General features: G+C 33.5%; 1 protein-coding gene across 1 annotated transcript in view; it reads left to right on the top strand.

Moving 5' to 3' along the window:
• The first annotated feature begins 230 nt into the window (after positions 1–230).
• The window catches only part of 140up (RPII140-upstream gene protein), a 30,186-nt gene continuing 5,258 nt past the window's right edge, over positions 231–25,158 (top strand). Inside the window, exons 1-4 of the mRNA XM_075366644.1 lie at positions 231–641; positions 5,079–5,244; positions 12,798–12,886; positions 19,507–19,640. Of these exons, the coding sequence (XP_075222759.1) occupies positions 433–641; positions 5,079–5,244; positions 12,798–12,886; positions 19,507–19,640 (598 nt within the window). The 5' untranslated portion in view covers positions 231–432. The remainder of the gene's footprint in view (positions 642–5,078; positions 5,245–12,797; positions 12,887–19,506; positions 19,641–25,158) is intronic.

Here is a 25,158-nt window from a genome sequence, read left to right as displayed (position 1 = left end):
TATTTCATTATTTACAAAAGGAAAAGCTGTTTTACTGAATACATCATATAAAGTTGGTTTTGGAAAAAATGTATGTCTTATGAGTGAAAAAAGGTTTTATGGTAATATTGATTGTAGCTAATACAAAAGCTACTCATTAGTTAACCTGAAATTTTGTTTGATAATGACTGCTATATTATATACGCCTTCACAGCCATTCAATGATGCGTGATTGTTTATAAATAGGATTTACCTACTAAGATCAGCAGTTATCACATTAGATTAGTGCAATATCGAAATATTTGTTGAAAATAACAAACTATTAGAAACATAACAGTGAAGTATGTAAAATAACAATAGATGAAACAGTTCTTAATAGCAGTTCGTTAGCCAATAAATTTTCTACTTATTTTTTTAGTAAGAATTATATTTTGAGGTTAAAGTTCTACAAGAATGTTGAAAGGATTCGCTAGAAACACATATCTTGTACTCGGATCAGTTTCTGTTTCTTCTGCTGTTTCTGATGAAGCTAATCATGATTCATTATGGTATAATGTATTACCTTCATTTTTTTATAGAGAAGGAACGTTGTCTTCGGAGAATGTGAAAAATAAATCTGATCTCACAGGATGGGACCGACTTTTCATTATGTTTTCTAGGGAGTATGTCGGCTTTTATTTTTTATTGTTTTACTTAAATTTGTTACTGCGTTTTTATCATTTTATGACAAGACTCGAAACCCACTCGAGTGTTAGTTTCTAAGTTTATACTATAACAACCTTAACGTACGTTAGGACGCCTAAGTGGTCTTAACCTTTTTTTCGTAATAGCCCTTAATCTAAACGCTTTGTCTCTTTGATTCAAAACCCAAACATATTATTTTAGGAAACTATTAAATGTTAAGTATTTTGTTTAATAAAATATTATATGGTAATTATTTATTAAAATAATTAATGATCGTATTGTCAACCCCGTTACTATATTTACTATACTTGTTTTATGTCTAGCCTACTGCGTTATTCCAACGGATGACTCCGTAATTTTGACAATTTACTGCCTCGACTGCATTTTCAGAGCAAGTATAGGCCATTCTAACCATTAAATATAGGCTAGCCTTGTTATTTAAATTACTATTGTTTTATTAGTTTTGTATTTTGCAAATGATCCAGTCAGTATCATATTAAAAACTGTTTCGTAGAGAAGTTAGTGATATTTAACTAAACAACTAATGGGTATACTTTCTGAATTCAGTATCAAAAAAATGCTCTACAATGTACAATGTAATTTTAGTGGCTTACCCAGAAATATGGAATTAGACTCGCATAAAGATTACATGAAACTTTCTAAAAAAGGGTTTAAAAAAGATTGAAAAATATTATTGGCAAAAAATAATTTGAAATAAAATTAATTTTTAAAAAGAAATTGAAATCGCTTAGAAAATTTAATCTTCAAGGTTTTATATAAAAGTTTTTAACTATCAATTTGTTTACCTTATATTTCAGTATGATTTGTATTTACTAAAAGTAAGAGCCAAGTTTTCTATTCCTTTCCACACAATCTCTTTTAAACATCAAAAGTTTAAAGCCCTTTTAAACACTCAGTAGTTTATCCTTACAGGAAAGCACCCATAAATGTAATGATGTAATAATTTTATGTCAGTTTCAGTTTTTTTTTAATATATCCAATTTTATAGTTTCAGTAACAACTTATAATTACAAAATTTAGAACAGATTTCTTTTTCTTATTTTTTATAAGATTAGCAGAATTATTACATTTTAGTCAATAAAATAAATTAAATACTTACTTTTTAATTTCACCAACTATAATCTATTTTAATTCTTATATATAAAGTTTGTCTGTCTGTCCATCCAAGTGATTGTTTTGTTTGCCATTGTGTGAGAACCAATTGACAGATTGCTTTCAAATTTGCTGGATACACTCATGTTATCCTAGGAAAGGTTTTAAGACATGGACTGAGGCCCTAGCCCCCCTTGGGGATGAAATTGTGAATTAAATAGACTCATTAAAGAAAAGAAGGATTTCTATCACTATGGCAACATAAATAAGTTAAATTTTCTTTATCAAAAATGTATATACTTAATTACCCTATTTACTGCTGTTCTGTTTTTTTGTAATTCAGTTTCTTTTTCAGCTTTCTATAAAACCTAAATACTTTTAATTGTTATTTATCAGTATTATTCTCACAACCATGAAGGTAACAAACATTGTGGGGTTCCCACAATGTCGAGAATAGTGACCAAAGCAAGCTATGCGGGAATGGCGAGCTTTGGGCCCTGGGTTGGCTTTGGGATTTGCTTGGACCAATCTGGACCCGGGAGGTCCAGGGAGCAGAGCCTTCTGGCTAGATAGTCTAGTATTTGACCACTTGGCAGGACTATCTAATATTTTTATAAAATTATTTAATTTCACCAACAGCAAGGTGATTCTTATATTTTGATCAAAACAAACATTACTTATTGACAATCATAAGACCTGTAATTTCTTTATGCACCAATAAAATATCTTATGTTTTTTAATCATATAGTTTTTCTGCCAATGACCCATTGGCAGGCAGTAGTACTAAATATGTACTAAAATTTTGGAACTATATCATTTCATTCAAATTTGGATGAAAATTGTGCGTAAGATATAAGCTACTACTCCGCAGCAGTCAATTAATTAAAAGCTACCAAAAGCAGAAAACAGTTTTCTATGTGCTAATATATTAATGAAGTAATTAATCACAATCATCATAATCATGATTCCCCTTTTCATTTTAGTGAAAATTTACCCCTGATATGTTATACTCTTCTTTATTAACTGAAAGATTGTGTACTAGTTAGAAGGATACTTATGTACCCAATTTTGTTGTGATGTAATTCTATAATGTAAATTTTTGTAAATCCAAACCAGGATGAGTTTACTTACATCTTCATGTAGTAAAATCTACAATGTTAGGTTTTTCTAACTGTGTAACCATTGTTATTTATCATGTTTAATATATATCGAGTTGCACAGTCACCCATCCTTCTCTGTCTAAATAACCTCCTAATCAGTCCCACAATATTCTACTAGGTGTATAAATTCTACATATTTCCTGCACATCTACCAGTATAGTTATTAGAAGTACTTAGTGAAATTGTAGTTGGCTTTATCTCATGTTCCTCCAAAGTTGCAGATAAATGCTTTTGTATATCTCAAAAATTGTTCAATGGAAGCAGATTTCTTTTCAGATATGCCATTATCTTTTTTTTTGTATAAAATATATTTTCTTCATAAAAATAAATATACTGAAATGTTGAAATTAACATTAACTAAATATCAGTTGGAATTATTCCTATTTGAGTACTAGACAGTGTAATAGCCCTAAAAGGTATATGTTTAGGCCCTGAAAACCTATTGTTATTTAGAATTAGCCCCAAGATACAAAAACAAATCTTGCCCCTTGAACCTCCTATCACAAAAAAAGTGGATATAGATAGTATTTCCTAGGACATGAATTTTAATGCAGTTTTATTAAAACATAAACATACAGGATAAAGTAAGATGAAGTTGGTTGGTCGAAAAATATGTGAGCTAAAAGTGAGGAATAAGATCCTAATTGCCGCTAAGAAATAATATTACATCCTAAGTTAATCGTGTTTACATAAATAAGCTTTTTATGTATGCATTTACAGCTTAAAATGTCATCATTAATGACTTCTTGAATTTGGTGCTTGGTGGTATATGAGGTCTATTCAGAAAATAACAGTACATTTTTATTATGCGCCATTGAAGATATTTAGTGGCATGTGTTTGTAACCACATGTTCTTGGATTTTTAATATCTCATTTAGTTTTCATGTTATTGTTATTTGAGTGCAATGTGTTTAAGTATTAGTAGTGATTTTTGTAATGTGCTATTTTCAGGAGCAAAGATAAAACGTAAAATTTTGCTTGAAACTGGAAAGAATTTTCACAAAAATTGTTTCAGCTTTTGGAACAAGATTATGAAGATGATGCTCTGGGTCATACACAATGTTACAAATGGTTTTCATGATTTAAAAGTGGTCATCAGTCAACTGAAGATGACCCTCTACCAGGAAGGCCTTTGACTTCAACTTCAACTGATGATACCCATGTTCAGAAAACAATGATTTCATGCATGCAAATTGCTGAGTGACTGTCAGAGAATTTGCAGAAGAGATTAGCATCAATTGGATCATGCCATGACATTTTTACTGAAAAATTGAACATGTATCGAGTTGCAGCAAAGTTTGTTCCTTATGTGATGACCGAACAGCACAAAGAACATTCAGTGAATATTTGTTATCAACTTCTTGAACTAGCCAATGATGATAAAACATTCATGCAAAGGATTATAATAGAGGACGAAAGCTGGATTTACGGCTACAACATTGAGACAAAAGTTTAATCATCACAATAAATTGGCAAAGAATCTCCATGTCCCAAGAAAGTACGTCAGTGTCAATCCAATGTCAAAGCATTATAATCTTTTGTTTTTTTCAATTTTAATGAAATTTTGCATTTTAGATTTTTGCCTCAAGATGAAACCGTCCGTACTATCAAGGCTTAAAGTAACATGAAAAAATCCACAAAAAGAGACCAAAGTTGTGGCAAGAGGCAAGACAACTCATGATTCCTTTACTATGACAATGTGCCTGCACACTCTTCTTTGTCAATTTGTCAGTTTTGTGCCAAAAATCCGATGACTATCCTACCTTAGCCTCCCTACTTGCCAGACAATCTCCTTGTGTTTTTTTCATATTTCCGAAATTAAAGTCAAGGATGAAAGGATATAGTTTTGAGACTATTGATCACATTAAAGCAAATTCATCATGAACCTTAAAGGTCATTTCAAATGAAGCTATCCAGGACTATTTCGCAGAGTGGAAACACTGCTGGGAAAAGTTGTGAGTAGGGTTGGGGAATACTTTGAAGGAAACAAGGACCAGTTATCTGTAAAATTAATAATAAAGATTAAAAAGAAATGAAGTTCAGTTATTTTTTGAACAGACCGCGTATATCATACTAAAGCAAAAGTTTTATATTCTTGTGATTAAAATAATTTTTTTTTTTTTTTGGTTTATTTTATTCCAGTGAGTTTGGTCATTTGAGTAAGGAATTAAATGCTGTTCTGTATGCTTCGTATACAACATTTTTTGTTGGAGGTGGAGTTGGAATTGCCAAAAATTCCAAGAAAGCATTTCATGAGTTTATTGAAAGAAACCAAGCTACACAGTTTGCTAATGCCTTTGAAGCCAGGGTATGATACATTTTTGGTACTTATGTATAATAACAGCACCACTATGGTTGGAAGGTTATATGTACAGTGCTTCTGTAGTTAGTTAGTTCTTAGATGGCACCACTGAAACCCTATTTTGAAATAAGAAAATTGTAAATGTAATCTAACCAAACTTAACCTACACTCGCTTCACTCACTAGTCAAGGTTAGCGAGTGTAGATTAAGTTTGGTTAGATTACATTTATAATTTTATTTATTTATTTACTTATTATTTAACTCGCCACCAGTCGTGCCAGTTATAACCTCCCAATGATGCTAGCGCCATTATAATACACAAGTATCACTTTTTTTATTTCGTTTATTTATTTTACATGCTTGCTCATCATCTTTCATTTTCTACTACTTTGAAAAATTTCTTCTTTTTCTACCATACAGTTGGTTTAAAATGTATTCATATTATAACCATCTCATCATTGGAATTGAACGATGTGCAATATATTATATTGTTTAAGTTCACCTAAACAATTAATTTACTTAAGTTTACAATCAATTTATTAGATTAACATTAAAAAGAAATTTTTTTATATTTATCTACCTATTTCAAACTAAAAATATTATATACTTTATATAAATATGTGTATATAGGTGATTCACAAAGAATGCAACCAACTTTCAGAACATGTTCTACGGGTGAAAATAATGAAGAAAGTTCATGTAAACAGAGAATTAGTATAACACTTCGTGTAACAATTAGTATAACCATTAGTGAGTATTGGCTGGTGAAAAATTTGGCCTGATTTCTGCCCCTTTGTAAAATTAACCGATCTTTAGTTCTTGGGACCCAAATTAAGCAATAAATTTAGTGATTTTCTATGAAATATCACTGGAAAAATTAAGAAAGTAGGTCCCAGAACTGTATTTTTAGTGGTTCTCATTTTGGGTAAAAGATAAAAGATTAGGATTCACTAAGGGAATGAGTGATCCTTTGCTGTGATTTGGCCGGTATTGAACTGTCAGAAATATCATAATAGCTACCACCTCAGTCAGTCACTTGTATAGAGAATTATACAGTAGAAGAATGGTGTTGATCTGCCAACATCCTTACTGTACAACCTTTTCTACTCCAACTGTTCGTGAGTGAATAAGAACTGGCTACCTTTCTGTCTGCGTGCAACCTTATGTACCAAACCCAAGCTGCTGCTTTCAGTCTATTGGTTTTGGTCACACCAAAATTTCTTGCATACAGGAACAAATATGTGCGCATTGCAACCATTACTTGACATGATGATAGCATGAGCACTGAAGGTGAAAAGTGTATTAATTGTAAAGGTTCACATTTGGCATGGTCTCAAAACTGCCCCATTTAAAACGTGGAACAGGCTATATTAAGGATTTAAATTGAGCAGAAAGTGTCCTTTCCTGTGGCCCATTGGGAATACAGAAAATCCCTTAACATGAGGAATCCTGTACAGCCCAGTGTTAATTTTGTCTACATGCTTTCTAGCAATGTGCAAAAGGAGAATGTGTGGGGATGTCTTGCAAAAACTGCCCTAATTAGTCCAGCTTTATCAGACCAGGTAAAATCCCTCACTTCTACTATTGCAGTTTTCAGTACAGGCAGGAAGAAGGATATCTTTGGTGGAAAGGCTGACTGTGGTTTACCAAAAACCACTTGGTCGATACACTACCAAATAAAATTCCTGCTGCACCAACTATGCAGCAATCTACCAAGATCCCTATGAAGGGTTCTATTAAAAAATGATCACCTGGTATAGTATCTCTAGCCTACCAGGCAACCAAATCCCAACCACCATTTGAAGGTCTCTTTGAGGATATGGTGGTGGATGAAGTGCCCAAAGAAAAGCAACACATTTTCTAAAAGTTAAAAATACGAAAAAAACCAAATAATAATTGATAAATAATGTGCACATAGGAGTTTTATTTATAACAGGAAAAATTGTTATTTATGGGTACAAATATTTTTCATTGAAATGTTTGTGGTCTTCATTCTTGTAATAAGGATAATAAAATCCTACTAAAGGAAGAAAATCCATTGTTTTATATTTGCAGGAAACTCGCATCCAACTCCAGGATGAAGTATCATTTCGTGCCTATGTCTGTAATAGATGCGACCATCAAGCTGAGGGTAAAGGATGTGAGTGTGTAGCTGTTTTCCTAAAGGAAGATATTGTAGCTACATGGATTCTGCTGGCTACTAGCGATAGCAGTGAAGTTATTGGCTCTATTTAAAATTAATATCTACAACTTGTTCCTTTCCCCAAATTTTGATGTCAGTGAGGATGATCTGCCCAATTTGTTATTGCAGATTCCTTTTCTCTGCATAATAATGGTGAGTTCAATGTCTATCTCTATTCATGGGGCTCATCATCATGTTCTTTTCGAGGTACTATAGTTGACCAACTGAGGCAGAACATGAATCTTTGCTTGTTGAACAATGGGTTATATATGTTTATGTCATAATCGGATAAATTTTTGTGCACTGTTCTTGTGTTCTTCATCCCTACTTCCATGTCTTTTTGTCATGTGTCCGAAACTTTCTTTGGAAGTGATCATAGACCAGTTATTGTCTCAGATATAGAAATTTGCCTCAGAGTCGCAGATGGGTGGTTGGGAAAACGAATTGGATTGGATACAAAGATTTCTTTGGCCAAAACAACAGGGATAATCGCATAATCCACCAACTTTCCATGTTTACACACCTGATACTTGATAATGCAAGTGATTTATCCCTTTTAACATCAGGAAACTGAAGGCGGCCTTCTGTTCCTTGTTGGGACGAAGACTGCAGGATTGCACTAAGGGATTGTGTCAAGCCTTTATGTAATTTCAGTCAAAGGCCTATGACAGAATTGGTCTGTGTATTCTGGAATGCAAGAGCTGTATGCTGTTGAGTGTTTCAGTGTGCTAATGGAAATCATGGCTGAATTTTGTGGATACCATTTCTCAGACAGCTCAGTCGTTGGTTGCATTGATCAGGACGATCTCAATTGTGATTGGACTGGAAAGCAACAGCATCCTCTTCACTACACTAACTGATGTGATGAACTTGTTTGGAAACTCATTTATGTCGGTTTCCCATACACCATCATACTGTTCTGAGTTTATGAGGTATAAGTTGCAGATAGAAAGTATATCCTGTTTTTTATTGGAGACTTACAAAATGAATTAAATATTCCTTTTTCTTTTGATGAGCTAAGGTATGTCTTGAATAATTCTCATGACACTTACCCCAGAAATGATAATGTTAGGCCTAGTATGTTATCTCGCCTCCCAGATTCTGCATTACAACATTTTTTGTCTTATCTATAATAAAATATTCTCCAACCAGGATTTTTCCAGTTTCTTGGTCAGAAACATTGGTAATTCCCATACTGAAATCTGGTAATGATAATTTATACCCTTCTAGTTATCGTCCTATCTCTTTCACCAGTACCCTATGCGTTGATGGAACAAATTGCAAACTGTTGTCTTGTGTGATACCTTGAGTGAAATGTCCGATTTGTTTCCATCAAGGTAGATCATCTATTGATCATGTAGTTGTCCTATAATCTGTTGTTCAGAATGCCTTCCTACTTTGCAAACTTACGCTATATTTTTCAATGTGCAAAAAGCGTATGACACGGCTTGGTGGAGAGGGTTCCTAAATGCACTACAGAAATGGTGTATATAAGGAAATCTTTCATTCATTAAAGGTCGTCAATAATCACTCCTTTTGAGTTAAGAGTATTTGACAATTTCACACTAGACAACAATAGCAGGGAAGTGTCCTAAGCATTACCTTGTTTCCCGTAGTCATAAATGCTATTATAAACTGCGTGCAGAAACCTGTTATGGATGAGGGAACATGTTGACCCTCAACTGTTTAGGATCATGGTTTGACCAACTGATGTGGGTAACACAGTTAAAGGAGCAGAAGGTAAAATGTCTACAAAAGGCCAGACGTGCTAAGAGTTCTATTTAATACTCATTGGGGAGTTGATTGAGTATGCTTATTGTGCTTCTACCAAGCTCTGATCCATTTCTGTTTGGATTACAGCTACATGGCCTATTCATCAACACAAGCCATGCATTTGGGCTGCTCAACGTAGTTCATCATTCATTTATCCATCTGCTACAGGTGTGTTTTGTTCATGCCCTGTGATAAGTCTCCTAGTGACAGTGGTGAGCCATCTCTTTGGTATAAACAAACCAAATGATTTGGTCGTATGTAGCTTGCATTAAAACGCAACTAAATCATCCATCCTATAACACTGTGTTCTCCAACCTGCATCTTAATATCAGGATCAGCTGAGATCTGCTGCCCTGCTAGCCATCAGAGCTCATTGCCTTTTCTTGTCTCCAATTGTACAGTTACCTCCAGTTCTTACTGTTACTGAATGTCATCCACCTTGGCAGCCTTCCCTCCTAAATTACTTGTTTAGTCTTTGTTAGTATCATAAAAATTACACAAATATGGTTATCTTATGAGAAAAATTTTATAATATTGTAAATAGCATTAATCCTTATGGTATAGTTTATACAGATGGCTCTAAACACAATAATTCTGTTGATTGTGCTTTTGTGGTTGGCAATAGAACATACATGTTTGACCTTCCCAGCTTCATCAGTGTTTCTGTCATAGAGCTGTATGCTATTAGTAAGGCCTTAAATATAATCAGCCCAACATTTTGTCGTGTACTTATCTGTTCTGATTAGTGAGGCACTCATGTACTCCAGTTTGTGATATATAGTCAGTTTTATTGTTATTTCTGAAATGAGTCAGCATAACACAACTGTGAGCCTTCTGGTGGATTCCCAGCTATAGTCAAATTTCAGGCAATAAGCATGCTGATAGTACAGTAAAAGAAGGTTGTTTGGAGCCTCCTTTCACCAATTATGTTGTTTCGAATGATCTTGTCTGTTTTCTGAAGAAGGTGGTTCATGATGAGTGGCAGATTGAATGGAATGCTACCATCTACAATAAACTTTGTCCAACTACGAACACTGTGTCACCCTGGAGCTCTTCATGAAGCAATAACCAATGAGCAGAGGTTAATATTTGCCATTTGCGAATAGGGCACACAAAGCTCATAATTCAGACCAATGCACCTGTTTGTGTTTGTTGTGTCTGCCAACTAACAATGCATCACATTCTTATGGACTGTGTCTTGTTATGTGGCATTGCATAGGAAACTTAAATTAGGGACTAACATCTGACATTTTTGAGCAAACAGTATAACAATGTTATCAAATGTATTGCTATTTCTTCAGGCCGTGCATCTGTATTCAGCTACTTGATATTAATATAAGGTGTTTCATATATTTATGCCATTTGGCATTTTGCCAAATGGTAATTTTTTTGTTTTTTCGCTTTAAGCATATCACATACGCACACTAGGCTCAGTCAAGGATATCTCATAACTTAGACCGTTGCATCCATTTTGTTCATTGCAACTGCCAATTAATGGTATATTACATTCTTGTGGATTGTGTAACTTAAAACCACAAAAATGTTTATTTTAATGAGGAATTCAAATAAATATTAAGGATCTTGGCTATTATGTAAACTTTTTTTTTCTGATTCCAAGCAAAACAGTACATTTCTTGAAAAATACCAAAAATTATATATTACATTAAAATATTGGTATAACATCTTTATTCTGATAAAATAAGTTAATCATTTTGACAATTTGGTAGATCATCAAAAGAAATTATGAAATCACCTAGATGTTTTTTCAATTTTTTTTTTTATAGCAATAGATTGCTTTAAAACAAGTATTAAATGTAATTACAGTCATTTTAAGAAAAATAAAAAAATACAAAACATTATTTTAAGAATTTTGTTTAGATAGTACAGATTTATCGCATAAATGTGATTTTAATAAAGTAGGCCATATGTTTTAATTAGCAGTCTGTAATTGTTTTTATTCATTGGACAATAACTAAGTGAATTTCTCCTTTGTTTTTAGAATAGTAGAAACATATTTTAGAATTTATCTTTGAGTGTTACCAAAGGTTGATATTAATCAGTAGAGAGGGATAATGTTACATAATTTTCTATTTAGAAAATTGTATCCTGTAGATAGTTCCAACTGCATATGAAGAAATAAGAAATTTGAACTCACAAGAACTATGTTTCTGTATATTAGATTATACTATAGTTCTTATTCTGTATATTAGATTCTTTTTTGTATAAGCAAATTAGTGTATATATTCAATTATTTAACTAAGCAGAGGGGTTTGTGGTTATTAATTTAATGTTTACTTCATTGGTAACTGATTTTTAATAATTTGAGAGATTGATTGTTCCAATTTTTTATCAGTTCCTTTTGCTTTAAATTAATGAAGTTTACAATAAAAACTGTGTATGTTTTTGTTATATCAGAAAAAAATTTCATGGTTCTAAAAAGGTTTATTTTATTTTAATATTGTTAAGATTGTCTGTTGTATACACTTATTTTACTAGTGGTTATTTATTTACCACTATCAACTTATGTATAGACAATATGTATAAAGAGATTTTCCATGTATCTGTTTTTCACATATTCTTTCATTTATATTTATAAATGGATATTGTGTCAACCACTGTTTCCAATGTCTTACTACATGTACCAGACTCTGCAGTAGTCAGACGAAAAAAATTTGTTCATTTTTTTTTTATCTGTTGTCTTACTATTTTTGTTTTTTTTTAATGATCTCATAGGATCACTTTAGCTGAATTTCTGGGCCAGTCCATTTTGTAATCGGTTCTTCTTATTTCTGAATTGTGTGAGTTGTTTTATTCTTGTTTATTTCCTTTTTGCCCACATCTTTTTGAGGCGTTCTGATCTATGGTGCCTGTTATTGTCTGAATACACCCTGTTGGATTTCTTTTGATTTTAGGTTCAAATGTTATATTAGTTTTAATTAGTTTGTTGTATTTTTCAGATTTTGTGATTAGATCTTTGGAGATTCTGAATTCTTCCATATTTTTTCGGACTTTCTTTATCCTTTTCGGTTTTGTTGTTCTTTCCCAGTATAAGTTAATAATTATTTGGCTTGCAAGTCTGGTGTTTTCTGTTCTAAGTAGGTGCCCCAAGAATGAAATTTTTTTCCTGAAGAAATTTGTTTGTAGGTTTATTATTTTATATACTTCTTTGTTTGGAATTATCCTCCACTGTCCTACTATGTTTTGCTTGTTTATGCATTTTCTGACTATCTTCCTTTCTATATTTTTAATCCTTTCTACTTCTCCAATTTTGTATGGTCTGAAGAGAGTCTCGCTGGCGTATTGTACTTCTGGAAGAATTACTGTTTGGTAATGTCTGATTTTAGTTTTTGTTGATAGGCATTTTTTATTGTATCTGTTTTGGGTAGTTATTAATAATTTTGTAAGTTTCTCAGTTCTTTCTTTATTTATATATATATGTTTGATGTTAGTTATAACTAATATTATATTGTTAGAATTAAACTTAATGAATTGAAAACTGTTACTTCCACTTACTTAGTTATAATAATACATAGCTTACAAACAATGGATAACAGAAATCCAGAGTTATTTACTGTGCCTGATATTATTATTTTTATGTTTTTAGAAAACATTGCAAAATAAAGTACTACTGGCTTCTTTCAGAGGGTTAATTACTTACGGATCAAAATTAACTTTTTTTACAGGTAGTACATTGTAAGTACATTATTTGCATTTATTTTTTATTTATTGTTATTAGTAGTTTACAAAAATAAGTGTGTTTATATAATATTTGTTAAGTGTTAATGTTTCTTACTTTATTTATTACTTTTTTCAGCTATTTTATTCAATATCTAACTACACATTTAATTGGCATTAATTACATTAATTTAGATTATTTGTATTGTATTATTTAGATTACAGATTATTTCAGTATTAAAACCACTTTGAAACATCTTTTGTAGCTTAATCCACTGTTGTTAATCTGATTTAGTACATTACAAATTCTAATAATTTCCTATTGTTAACATTTTTTTTTATTTTGCTAAAAATTCATTAGAACAATGTTAAAATATTACATTTTTGCAATGTTTCGTTTGTAATACCTTGAAAAGTTACAACTCATATAAATTCAGTGACCAGCCAGTGAAAGCGTGCAAGTATGTTTAGTTTAATATAGGGAAAGTGGATGAAAACTCATGATTGATCATCTATTATATTCTTGTTCATTCCACTTTCAGACAGAAGATGCGGAGACATCTTCTGTCTTCTGTCTCTGCAAGATGGAATCTTGCGGAAGATTAGACAATGCAACATATATGCTGCAAGGTGAGAGAGAGTGGGAATCAATGGGCAGGATGGTCGCTGGTATCCTGAAAACCAAGGAGTAGGCCAGCAGAGAATGAGGCAAGGACTGCTAGCTGATAGGGATCAAGCCAAAGTTCTTAGTAATAGGAGTAGTCACTTGTTTCATGTTAGCATTGTAAGGAATTTATTATTATGTATCATACTGTGTACCAGACAAATTTGAACATTCAAAGTCAAACCATAGCTTGAAATGAAGCCATTTTCATCACGGAGTAAATAAAAGGGAGGAAACACCCTATCATCTGAACACTGTATTCATGTATGATATTAAGAGTATTTCGTATTATTATATAAGGAAACTGGAGAGGATCAGTGCAATCTTGAGGTCCACTATCCCAAGCTGATAGTGGAATGAACTGTGATATGTATAATTTAAGGAGTTACTCCATTAGTCTGGTGCTATTTTGTTTTATTTAATATTTATTGCTTTGTAAAATTGACCAGATAATATCTGATGAGCAGAAGACAGAAGGATCAAGTGATCAACTAATCACAACTGTGCGTGAAGAAATGTAATACAGTGTCAACATATGTTCTGATATTTATTGTGCGACTGAAGGGGGAGGATAGGCATAACCATGTAGATAGTTACCTGAGCTGAGGGAGGTCCTGAATTGCAACTTTGTAGGATTAAGCGTGCTATTTTAATTTAATCTCATTTCATTTTGTACCAAGAATAACAAACTTTGTATCGATGTGTGTATTGTACCAAATTAATTCTTGTGTAGCGTCATGTAAAGAGACCAGAAAGAACAAGCGCAGTCCTGAGGTCCATTACCCTGAGGAGGGAGTGGAAATAATTGTAATGTGTAGAATTAAGATGTAATTTTATTCATCTGATGTAAATTAATTTTATTCAGTACTTGTATCTTGTTATTCCGATGAATAATATGTGTACCAAGCAAATAGATTAAGATTTATACCTTGTACTAATGTCTGCACAGAATTAGATGTATTTCTGTGCAATGTCAAGTAAGGAAATAGGAAGAGACAAATGCAGCCTTGAGTTCCACTACCATGGACAGAGAGAAAAAGAATTCTAATTTGAAGAATTAAAAATCTTTTTAGCGGTAATGTTCAGTTAAGTCATAGGTTAAATAATCCTTGTATGCTGATGTCTACATCGCCAGGGGCATCCCAGACACCACCTTGGAGCATCTCCAGCTCCTTTATATAAGGGGGGGGGGGGTGCAAATCAGGGGAAGAAAGTATTAAATATATATTAATATATATATATATACAAATCTTGGTCGCCATATATGGCCGAGACAGCCCTTATATGTAGGGTGCTCTGGTCTACCCACACACTGGGGAGGGGTTGGAGCTCCCCAGTGATGGCACTGGAGACCCTTGAGGTTTGAGAGGGCTGCAGGGAAGTGTCGGATGTGTGCAACACACATTCGGTGCTTATAGGTTAGGAATAGGAAGGTTGGCTTCCCAGCAGAGGGGCACGTTGGCCATCCGGAAGCAGAGGTTAGCGTACTTAAATGAAGCTGGAAAGACCTCGGTGGGCCCCTGAAGGGGGCAACATGGAGGGGGGGCAGAGAGACCACTGCCATGACTCCCTGAGATGACTGTGTATTGCCTAACAGCGGGGGTTGGTGGTCTTGGGGGAGTTTGAAAAAGTTTGGAAAAAAAAATGTGTGTGCACGGGCATTTAGACTGTATGCTTTTAAATCAACCGTGACTGGTCAGGAACTGGGTCAACTTATTCCCCAGTTCCCCATGCTTGCAGTCCAGCCACCTCTGGAGGTCCAGGATCAGTCTATATGACCCCTTCATCATCTAATCTTATTTTAAAAGAGTATACTTTCTCACATACATTGCTGCTGTGTGCTGTTTTCTCCACAGTATTTTGTTGTAATGATGGCAAGTCATTTTGGACAATATTCTGTACTTTCTTCACAGTTTATTCAGGTATTATGGGGGTTTGGAATAACATTTCTGTTTTTACAGATGGTTTACGTATCTGCACTTATGACACGTATGTAAATCTAAGTAACCCCTTTATATTGACAAATATATGATTGATAACATACTTTAAATGTAAAAATTTATGTTAGTCAGTAACTACATTGTTCAATAGTGTAGATGACTTTGTAAAAGAGTATTCACTTGCTGGAAAATGAATGGATGCATTTGGAGCATGATAAATTCATAAGCAGTGTCCTGTTCAGAAGTTAGTAGAAAGGAGGGATGCCTTTCAAGTTTACCCTGATTGGCTGAAACTGACATTTTGGTACCTTGTAAGGTATGTTATTATGTTATTACTATTTAACAGTTAATAAGTTTTATTCAGCACTAACAGAACTGGTTAAAGTGAAAATTGTAGATGATCTGAAATGAAACAAGTCATTATAAAGACTGGTAGTAGAAGAAAATGAGACTGATAGTGCAACAGATCTGTTTCAAGACAAATCACCATATGATGATAATGATTAGGTATATATTCAAAAACTCAACGTAATATCTTACAAAGAAAAATATTGCAAAACATAATGTTAATGTTTTGTAGGAGAAAATCAATAAAATATGTACGTTAGAGATTAGTCATAATTAAATTCTCTGGTTAAAATAGGTCTACAATAAAAAGCATCCTTTAAATAAATACAAATTGAGTATCAGTCTGGACCATTCAAATAAATACAATGCACACCTTCAGTTAGAAACTTTTATTAGAAATTTTAGTCAATATTTTTTTAAAATTGGACAAATTGCAACAAAATAGAAACATAAATTTTCCTGCTTAAGATTAAACAAAAAACATAAATACCTCATTTCTGGTTTGAAACAAGTATAACTTAAACAAAAAACATTGTGAAAAAAATTACATCCTTGAGTGCTGGGGAATCCCCATAATTACATTTATAATCTCATTTCAGATGCAGTCCATGGAAAAGCCCACTTCTTGCTTTAGTGTCTCAACACTAGTAATTAATGTAAATTTCTTTCCCTTTCAGATAATATATTTTCATTATTATATTGTACCTCTATTTGGTATTGATTTTTATCTCTTCGATTACTCAGACCATCAACCAGATATACGTTCCCAGTCAATGCCTCTAGGAATGGCGGCTACAGCCACCACTACCACCACAGAAGTGAAATTTTCTGTCAAGATATCTAATGGCAGGCCGTCAAGGTCTCAAAAAAAAATCTCCAGTCTGGACTGGAGAAACTATCAATTAAGTCACTGCCATGATCAGTGATCCCACTATGCCAGAGAAGCGACTTTGCATTAACATCGGCACCAATAAGGGTTGGACCATTACCCACAATACGATGGATCCTATCCCATTTCACTAGATGTTCCTCAGTGGGATCCCTGTATTGGAAATATGAACTATCAACTGTAAGGTTCGGTCCACGAATGGCAAATCTGACTACAACATGATGCGCATTAGAAACCTGCCGTATAAAGATACTATCAAGCAACTTCCTGCAAGAATAGCAGACATACAGGTATGCCCTATACAAAACTTTTTGCAGCTGTGAAAGCCTAGCAGATCACCCCTAATTACATATGGGTGCTGCAGGACAACATCAAAGCTCCATCTCTCTACAACCTCACCTAACCCAACCTGGACTACATAAGCACCCTGGGCATTAAGTTGAGCGAACCTAACCATCTAAGGAATAAAGTACAGCTCTTCCGAACCTAACCATCTAAGGAATAAAGTACAACGGCACTTATGTAACAGCCACACTCCTTACTAACAACTGGGTGCTCATGATCCTTGTGCAATCTCTTACAGAGATAGCACAGGCCAGAGCCAAAGACTTATGCGAACAGTTATCATGCTTGTGGCCCTCCTTACCACAATGGGCACACACCAAGGCAAAATTACAAAATTTAGTCCTGTGGCCATATCTGCAGCACTTGAAACATCTTTGGACATCCACATACTCTTTTACTCAGCAGGCCCCTAAATTATAAATCGTCTGCCTGAGGACATAAATTTTTAATTTAAGCCTCAGGCAGACGATTTATAATATTGATTGTCCATCAGCAAATTATCAGTGACCAATCTAACATTAATGCCCAAATATAGGTAGGATCTTCTCAAAGTAGAATAAGACATCCTCATTAGTAAGGCTACGGTCAATATCATAGACTATAATGCGGGGCCTATGTGTACTCTTTGGGTCTATTTTTACATTCAATTGCTTAACCGCACTGGAATCTTTAATTGCCTGAATGGTCTCTGTATTGTCTGCTACTACAACCAATCCCTTGGTCTCTTTGATGTTTCTGATTTTAAGACCCTTCCAGTCATCCTGAAGGGCAACCTGGAGGTCTTTCTTCAGCTGACTGCTGGACACAGTCGAGCCCTCCGCTCGGCTGACAAATGCTACCTCAGGTCTCTTGGACTAGCTGGTTTCACGTCTGCCCCTAACCACCTTAACATACCTACACGGCTGCATCAGGGGCAGGGCTGGTTTCTGAACTGCAGTTATTCCCTTAGGCTTTGAGACAAGATTTTCAAAACCCTCTACGAGAGCTGTGAGCTCGGAAGAATTCTAGACAAAGCAATAACTTCCCCTTGGTAACTGCATTTGTTTTCTTGGGGTTTGCTAGATAGGAAAACAAGCCATCTACTTCTACCAAAACATCATGGGCCAATGGGGCAGAGCTGCCAGGTTTATCCCCGGCTTGCAAAACTCTTCAATAAGTGGGTCATACCCTCCCGGGTGGTCACCGCCATATCCACTTCCAAACCATAATTGTTAGAACCAGTATTTGAGGAGGTAAAAGGAAAAAGCTCCGACAAGGCTTCTTATCTATCTCTCTAAAATTGGTCATGGTCGGAGATTCCCTGATCTAACAGTATATTAGCAAATTCTTGCTGTATTCCTTCTATCCAGAGATATTGAGCACAAGCTCACAAGCATGACTACCCACAGCGAGCCATGGACAGCTGTATTCTCTTGTCACGCTTTGCACTTCTTCATCGCTATTGGATCAAATGTATGAAATCAAAGATCAACACACAGTTACAGATATGGCCCCTGCTCTAAAAAAGCGTGAGCAGAACTATGAGTAAAGGCCCCTTTGCTCGTAACGGGGACTTGCGACTGGGAGTTGTTGCCACTCTTTTCGCTGCGGTGATGCAGATGCTCAAGGAAATCGTGCGCCAATATACTCTGAATCTCCATGAAATGGAAATGAACCATCTTAAATATAAAGGCTCAAAACCATTGTAACAGTTCTCAGACAGCAAGATTGTGAAACTGGGGAAGGTACACACTCAACCACCAGCTCAAAAATAGCACTGAAAAAGATTTTATACAACGCAAAACCCTGCTCATGAAAAGAAAAATAAGAACTAACAATTTCACATATTGTAAAATATGTAAAACAGAAATATAATATGTAATATGTAAAACAGAAAAATTTTAACATTATTGAAGTTAATTTATTATTATAAGTTGGAGCATGTTTTCTATACTATATGGTCAGATTTACGGTCATCAAAGCATGTGACGCTTTTTCATAATGCTTGTGTTTTCTCTGTTGACTCCCCATCCCACAAAGCCTGCATTAAGAAGCTTCGGTTCAAAAATAAGAAGTATATTTATTAGTTATAGTTAAGTTAGTAAAAAATTAATCTGAAAATTGAAATAAGTTATGAAAAGCCTCAAATATCTGTTAATAAATTAAAATATATGTATATAATTTGTTAAATTATAATTTAGTTCTGCGATTTTTAATATGTGTAATGGGTACTGCTAAGCTTCTGTTTTTCTTGTAAGTTACATATACATCCACATTTATTTACAAGTAAATTACCTGAATAAAATGAGGTATATCTCAAACTGTATTGTATTCCAAGTGGCATTCATGCTGTCTTAAGGTAGTAGTGTTAGTTGAGCATTCAGTAATTAGAAACATATGTTTCAGTATTATACAAAAATGTATAATATTGTACAATTAATTGTTTATTTAATAGTTTTCTTCTTTATTACAGACTTATTACCGTCTCTTTAATGGTTTATAATAATGGAATGTCAGTATTTCATTATGGCATTGCTGGCGGAATTATGGGATCTCTTTATAGGTGGAAAATGGGGACAAAAGGCATGCTTGCTGGTGGTATTGTAGGTGAGTAAAGTTTTGTTTATTTAACATTAATATATTTAGTTAATCAAGAAACTGATGCAAACTGTAAGTTGTTGGAGTTGGCACCATTTTTTTTTATATTTTACCATTACTACTAAGGAAGGGGTCTCCAGAAAATTAAAAATAACATTCTACGAATTGGAGCATGGAATGTTAGAAATCTAAAAAAGATTGGTAGGTTAGAAAATTTAAAGGGGGAAATGGATAGATTAAATGTAGATGAAGTAGGAATTGGCGAGAAGAGGAAGGGGAAGACGGAAAACGACTTTTGGTCAGGTGATTTTAGAATATTTAAGTCAGCTTCAAATAAAGGGCAGGCAGGAGTAGGTTTCATAATGAACAAGAAGATAGGGAAGAGAGTAGAGTATTTTAAAATGCATAGCGATAGAATCATTGTACTAAGGATAAAATCAAAACCTAAGCCAACAACGATTGTTAACATCTATATGCCTACAAGTACCCATGATGATGAGGTAGTGTGTGTATACGAAAAAATTGACAAAGCAGTTAAACTCATAAAAGGGGACAGAAATTTAATAGTTGGATATTGGAATGCAAGCAGTGGAAAAGGCAAGGAAGGAAATATTGTGCTTGAATATGGGCTGGGCAAAAGGAATGAAAGATGGGACCAACTTAGAGTTTTTTCACAAAGTATAATTTAGTAATTGCCAATACCCAGTTTAAAAATCATAATAGAAAAATACAAACATGGAAAAAGCCAGGTGATACTGCAAGGTATCAGATAGATTATATCATGGTTAAGCAAAGATTTAGAAAACAACTTGTCGACTGCAAAGCTTACCCTAGAGCAGACATTGATAGCAACCATAATTAGTGTTAATGAAATGTTGATGGAGGTTTAAAAACCTGAAGAAAAAGTGTCTTATGAATCGATGGAATTTAGAGAAACTTGAAGAAGAGATGGTAAAGATTTTTGAGGAGGTCATTGCAAGAGGTCTGTGTAAAAAATATAAGGTAGAAAATGTAGAAGAAGAATGGGAGAAAGTTAAAAGGAAATTCTTAAATCAGCAGAAGCAAACTTAGGTGGAACAAAGAGAACTGGTAACAAAGCTTGGATATCATGTAACAGGATATATTGTAACTGATGATAAACGTAGAAAATATAAGAATACTATTGATGAAGAAAGTAAAAAGGAACTATCGACAGTTAAGAAATACTATAAACAGGAAGTGCAAACTAGCAAAAGAAGAATGGATTAAAGAAAAGTGTTCAGAAGTGGAAAGAGAAAAAATAAGGTAAAATAAATTGTGTATAAAGTTAAGGAAAATTTTGTGGTACATAAATTAAAATGTAATAATGTATTAAACAAAGGTGGTACACCAATTTATAATAAGAAAGGAACGGTAGATAGGTGGATGAAATATATTGAAGAGTTATACGAAGGAAATGAATTGAAAACTGGTGTTATAGAGGAAGAAGAAGAAAGGGGAGAAACAAAATTAAGATAGCATTAAAAGATTTGAATGGCAGAAAGGTTCATGGAATAGACAGAATACCTGCAGAATTACTGCGCAGTGCAGGTGAGGAAGTGATAGGTAGATTATACAAACTGGTGTGTAATATTTAAAAAAAAGGGGAAGTTCCGTCAGACTTCAAAAAGAGTGTTATAGTCATAATACCAAAGAAAGCAGGAGCAGATAAATGTGAAGAATATAGAACAATTAGCTTAACTACTCGTGCATCAAAAATCTTAACTAGAATTCTGTACAGAAGAATTGAGAGGAGAGTGGAAGTGTTTGGAGAAGACCAATTTGGTTTCAGGAAAAGTATAGAAACAAAGGAAGCAATTTTAGCGCTCATATTAATAGTAGAAGGAAGATTAAAGGAAAACAAACCAACATACTTGACATTTATAGACCTAGAAAAGTCATTCGATAACGAGACTGGAATAAAATGTGCACATTTTAAAAAAATTTAGGGTTAAGTACGGAGATAGAAGAACAATTGCTAATGTTTACAGGAACCAAACAGCAACAGTAATAATTGAAGAACATAAGAAAGAAGCCATAATAAAGGGAGTCCGACAAGGATGTTCCCTGTCCCCATTACTTTTTAATCTTTACATAGAACTTAGTTATTGATGTTAAAGAACAATTTAGATCTGGAGTAACTGTATAAGGTGAAAAGTTAAAGAAGCTATGATTTGCTGATGATATAGTAATTCTAGCTGAGTGTAAAAAAGATTTAGAAGAAACAATGAACATCATGGATGAAGTTGTACACAAGAACTACCATATGAAGATAAAAAATAGCAAAACAAAAGTAATGAAATGTAGTAGAAATAATCTTAATGGACCACTGAATATAAAAATAGGAAAAGAAAAGATTATGGAGGTAGAAGAATTTTGTTATTTGGGAAGTAGAATTACTAAAGATGGAAGAAGCAGTAGCGATATAAAATGGCGAATAGCACAGGTGAAATGAGCCTTCAGTCAGAAATATAATTTGTTTATATAAAAAATTAATTTAAATGTCAGGAAAACATTTTTGAAAGTATATGTTTGGAGCATAGCTTTATATGAAAGTGATACTTGGACAATCAGATTACCTGAGAAGAAAAGATAAGAAGCTTTTGAAATGTGGTGCTAAAGGAGAATTTAAAAAATTAGATATATGGATAAAGTGACAAATGAAGAGCTGTTGCGAAAAATTGTTGAAGAAAGAAAAATATTTAAAGAAGAGACAGACATATAGGCCACAAATTAAGGCATCCTGGAATAGTCACTTTGATATTGGAGGAGCAGGTAGAAGGGAAAAATTGTGCAGGCAGGCAACGTTTGGAATATGTAAAACAAATTGTTAGGGATGTAGGATGTAGGGGTATACCGAAATGAAGCAATTGGCACTAGATAGGAAATCTTGGAGAGCTGTATCAAACCAGTCTAATGACTGAAGACAAAAAAAGTAATAATATTTTTAGAGCATTTTCTCCATTGTATGACCATGCTAAATATAAGCAGTTTTGGCAAGAGTCAATACTTATTTTTAATTTTTAACGGATCAATTCAGTTTTACTATACTTTCTCATACTTAGTACTCAACAGTTGAGTTATTGCAGACAATTAACCAGGCAGTACACTTCGCACTATAATGTAGGTGATAATTTTTTTTATTATTGATTTACTATTATTATTTATTAATAATAACTTTTATTACATTTATTGGAGGAAATAAAAACAGGAAAAAAATTATCAGCTTTCATTACAGTGCGCAAGGATACTGCTGGGTTAATTGCCTGCAATAATTGTTTGTCAACGGATTTTTACAAATGAGGTGTCATTTTGTTCAAAATAAAATTTTTAATAAATTTTGTAAAAGTAAAAATTTTATCAAACAAATAATTACAAAGATTTTGAAGATTAAAAAATTAAATTGGTCGCTGCCATTTTGAAATTTTTGAAGTGATGTTTTCAAAAATTTTTATTTTGTAGAACAAGAGACTAGTATTAGATTTGCCAAATTTAATTAAAGTAGGTTTACCCGTTCGTGAGAAATAATTTTTTTGTTGAAAATCACAAAATGGCATCCAGTAGGAAAACAAAGCAAAATAGGATTTATGTCAATATGAACTTTTTTGCTCATTTTGGTGTCCTGAGTTAGTTCCTGAACTTTGGCAAATACATCCTGGAACACTTTGTACACCATTGTCAGGGATTGTTTAACTATGACATAAACTCTTGATTTAGGTTTACATACTAGATGTTACTAGGCTGTACTGCATACTAAACAACCAATTTATTTCTGAGGGATAATGAAAATTATTAGAAAGATGCCCAGGCTGATACCAGCTCAGTTGGTATCACAACCCACCAATTCTTGACAATCATAGGTTTTCATTGAGAATTGACACATCAGCCTTCACTGACTGTAGAAGGATCTCATACTGTTATGTCAGAAACAAATATGAATTTTATCCATTCATGAAGTCAATTAAACTACTACAAAAAGAGAACAAATTATATTTTAAATAATACATTTTTATTATTGTAAACATAACTAAAATATTTTTGACCACTATTATTGATGCAGTTATTAAACATGTACAAGTTTCTTTGCCCCACTATATTATAAATCTTTTGTCTGCATCATTAGCCATTTTGTAACTTTATTTTGTAGTTAATAATCATCATCAAACTACTTACACTGTCTTAACTTCTTAAGCTATTAGCAAAAGTGGAGTACGGTAGCTACTAAAGGGTACATTCCAATGTTCCATCCAATAATGTGATAATGTTGGCTTGACAGCTACACTGTATACAATTAAGCATTATCATTACAATGTGGGATATTATTGAAAATTAAATACCAGCTCCAATAAAATATAGTAAAACAGCACCATCAAAAGTATAATGCAGGATAAATTATATCTGCTCAATGCCTGTAACTGAAGAATTCAATAAAAATTCATTTCTGATATTTCTAACCATATTTATATTTACTAATTGAAAAAAAAAAGTAATTGATCTTAGATAATTTGATCAATGATTCAGTAGTTTTGTTTTCAAACCCTAAGAAGTTAAAATTTGTATTAAATATAAAGAACAGTTATACTCATTGGTGTTGATAAAATTCCTATTTATTTGCAAAGAAGAATTGAGTGATGTTATTAGTAGAAATTTAGTTAGGAATCCTTTCACAAATAGACTATTTCCTACTTGCTTTAAGAGAGCTCTATTTTATATTCCTCCTCCATAAAAAAGGTTCTATGATTATTATTAAAATTATTGACCAGTTTTGCTTTGACCACTATTTTTTAGATAAAACATTTACAATAATTTTTTTGAAAACTTAACATTTTGTTAGTTTAAAGGAATTTATCCACTTACAGATATTAATCCTGTGCTACTCGCACGAGCTACAGGTGTAGCCCAGTTCTTTTGTTTTTCACACCGTTAGGCACTTAGTGGTAGGGGTATGGGCAGAGCTTCAGTACCTTAAAACCAACTCCTGCTCTGTTTGGTCAGAGTGCATTTGCACGTCTTAGAGAGTTTGGGTATATAGTGTTTCTATTTTAAGTTGTCTGGGCATGTTTGCATTATATGTGAGTGAGCCTAAGCACATCCAATTACATAATCAGGATATGTTAGAATTATTGTGCAATCCAAGCAGTTTCTACGAAGACGATGTCATCAAGCGGACAGTAACAATGGAGAAGAAAATGGAATGGAAGAAGAAATTCATTTAGAAGATGAACACGAGGCGGAAAATGCTGCTGCTGACTGTTCGAACGCAAGACAAAGCACCACAGTTGTCAGATGTTGATGATACTGATGATTCTCAGATAACAAACATATTTTTCTAGAGAAAGAACCTAATGACATGGAAGACATCTCTCCCTGGGCCTACCAACATTTGTACTAGATCGTGCAAAATTGTGTTACCTATGCCTAGGCCTAAAGGTGAAGCTTGAAATGTACAAACTAAGCAGGAATGCTTTGGTCTTTTTTTGATGCACTGGTGATTAGGATGATGGTCAGT

The sequence above is a fragment of the Lycorma delicatula genome, chromosome 1 (genome assembly GCF_047948215.1).
Source record: "Lycorma delicatula isolate Av1 chromosome 1, ASM4794821v1, whole genome shotgun sequence".
Classification (NCBI taxonomy): domain Eukaryota; kingdom Metazoa; phylum Arthropoda; class Insecta; order Hemiptera; family Fulgoridae; genus Lycorma; species Lycorma delicatula.
This window is presented reverse-complemented; position numbering and strand designations above follow the sequence as displayed.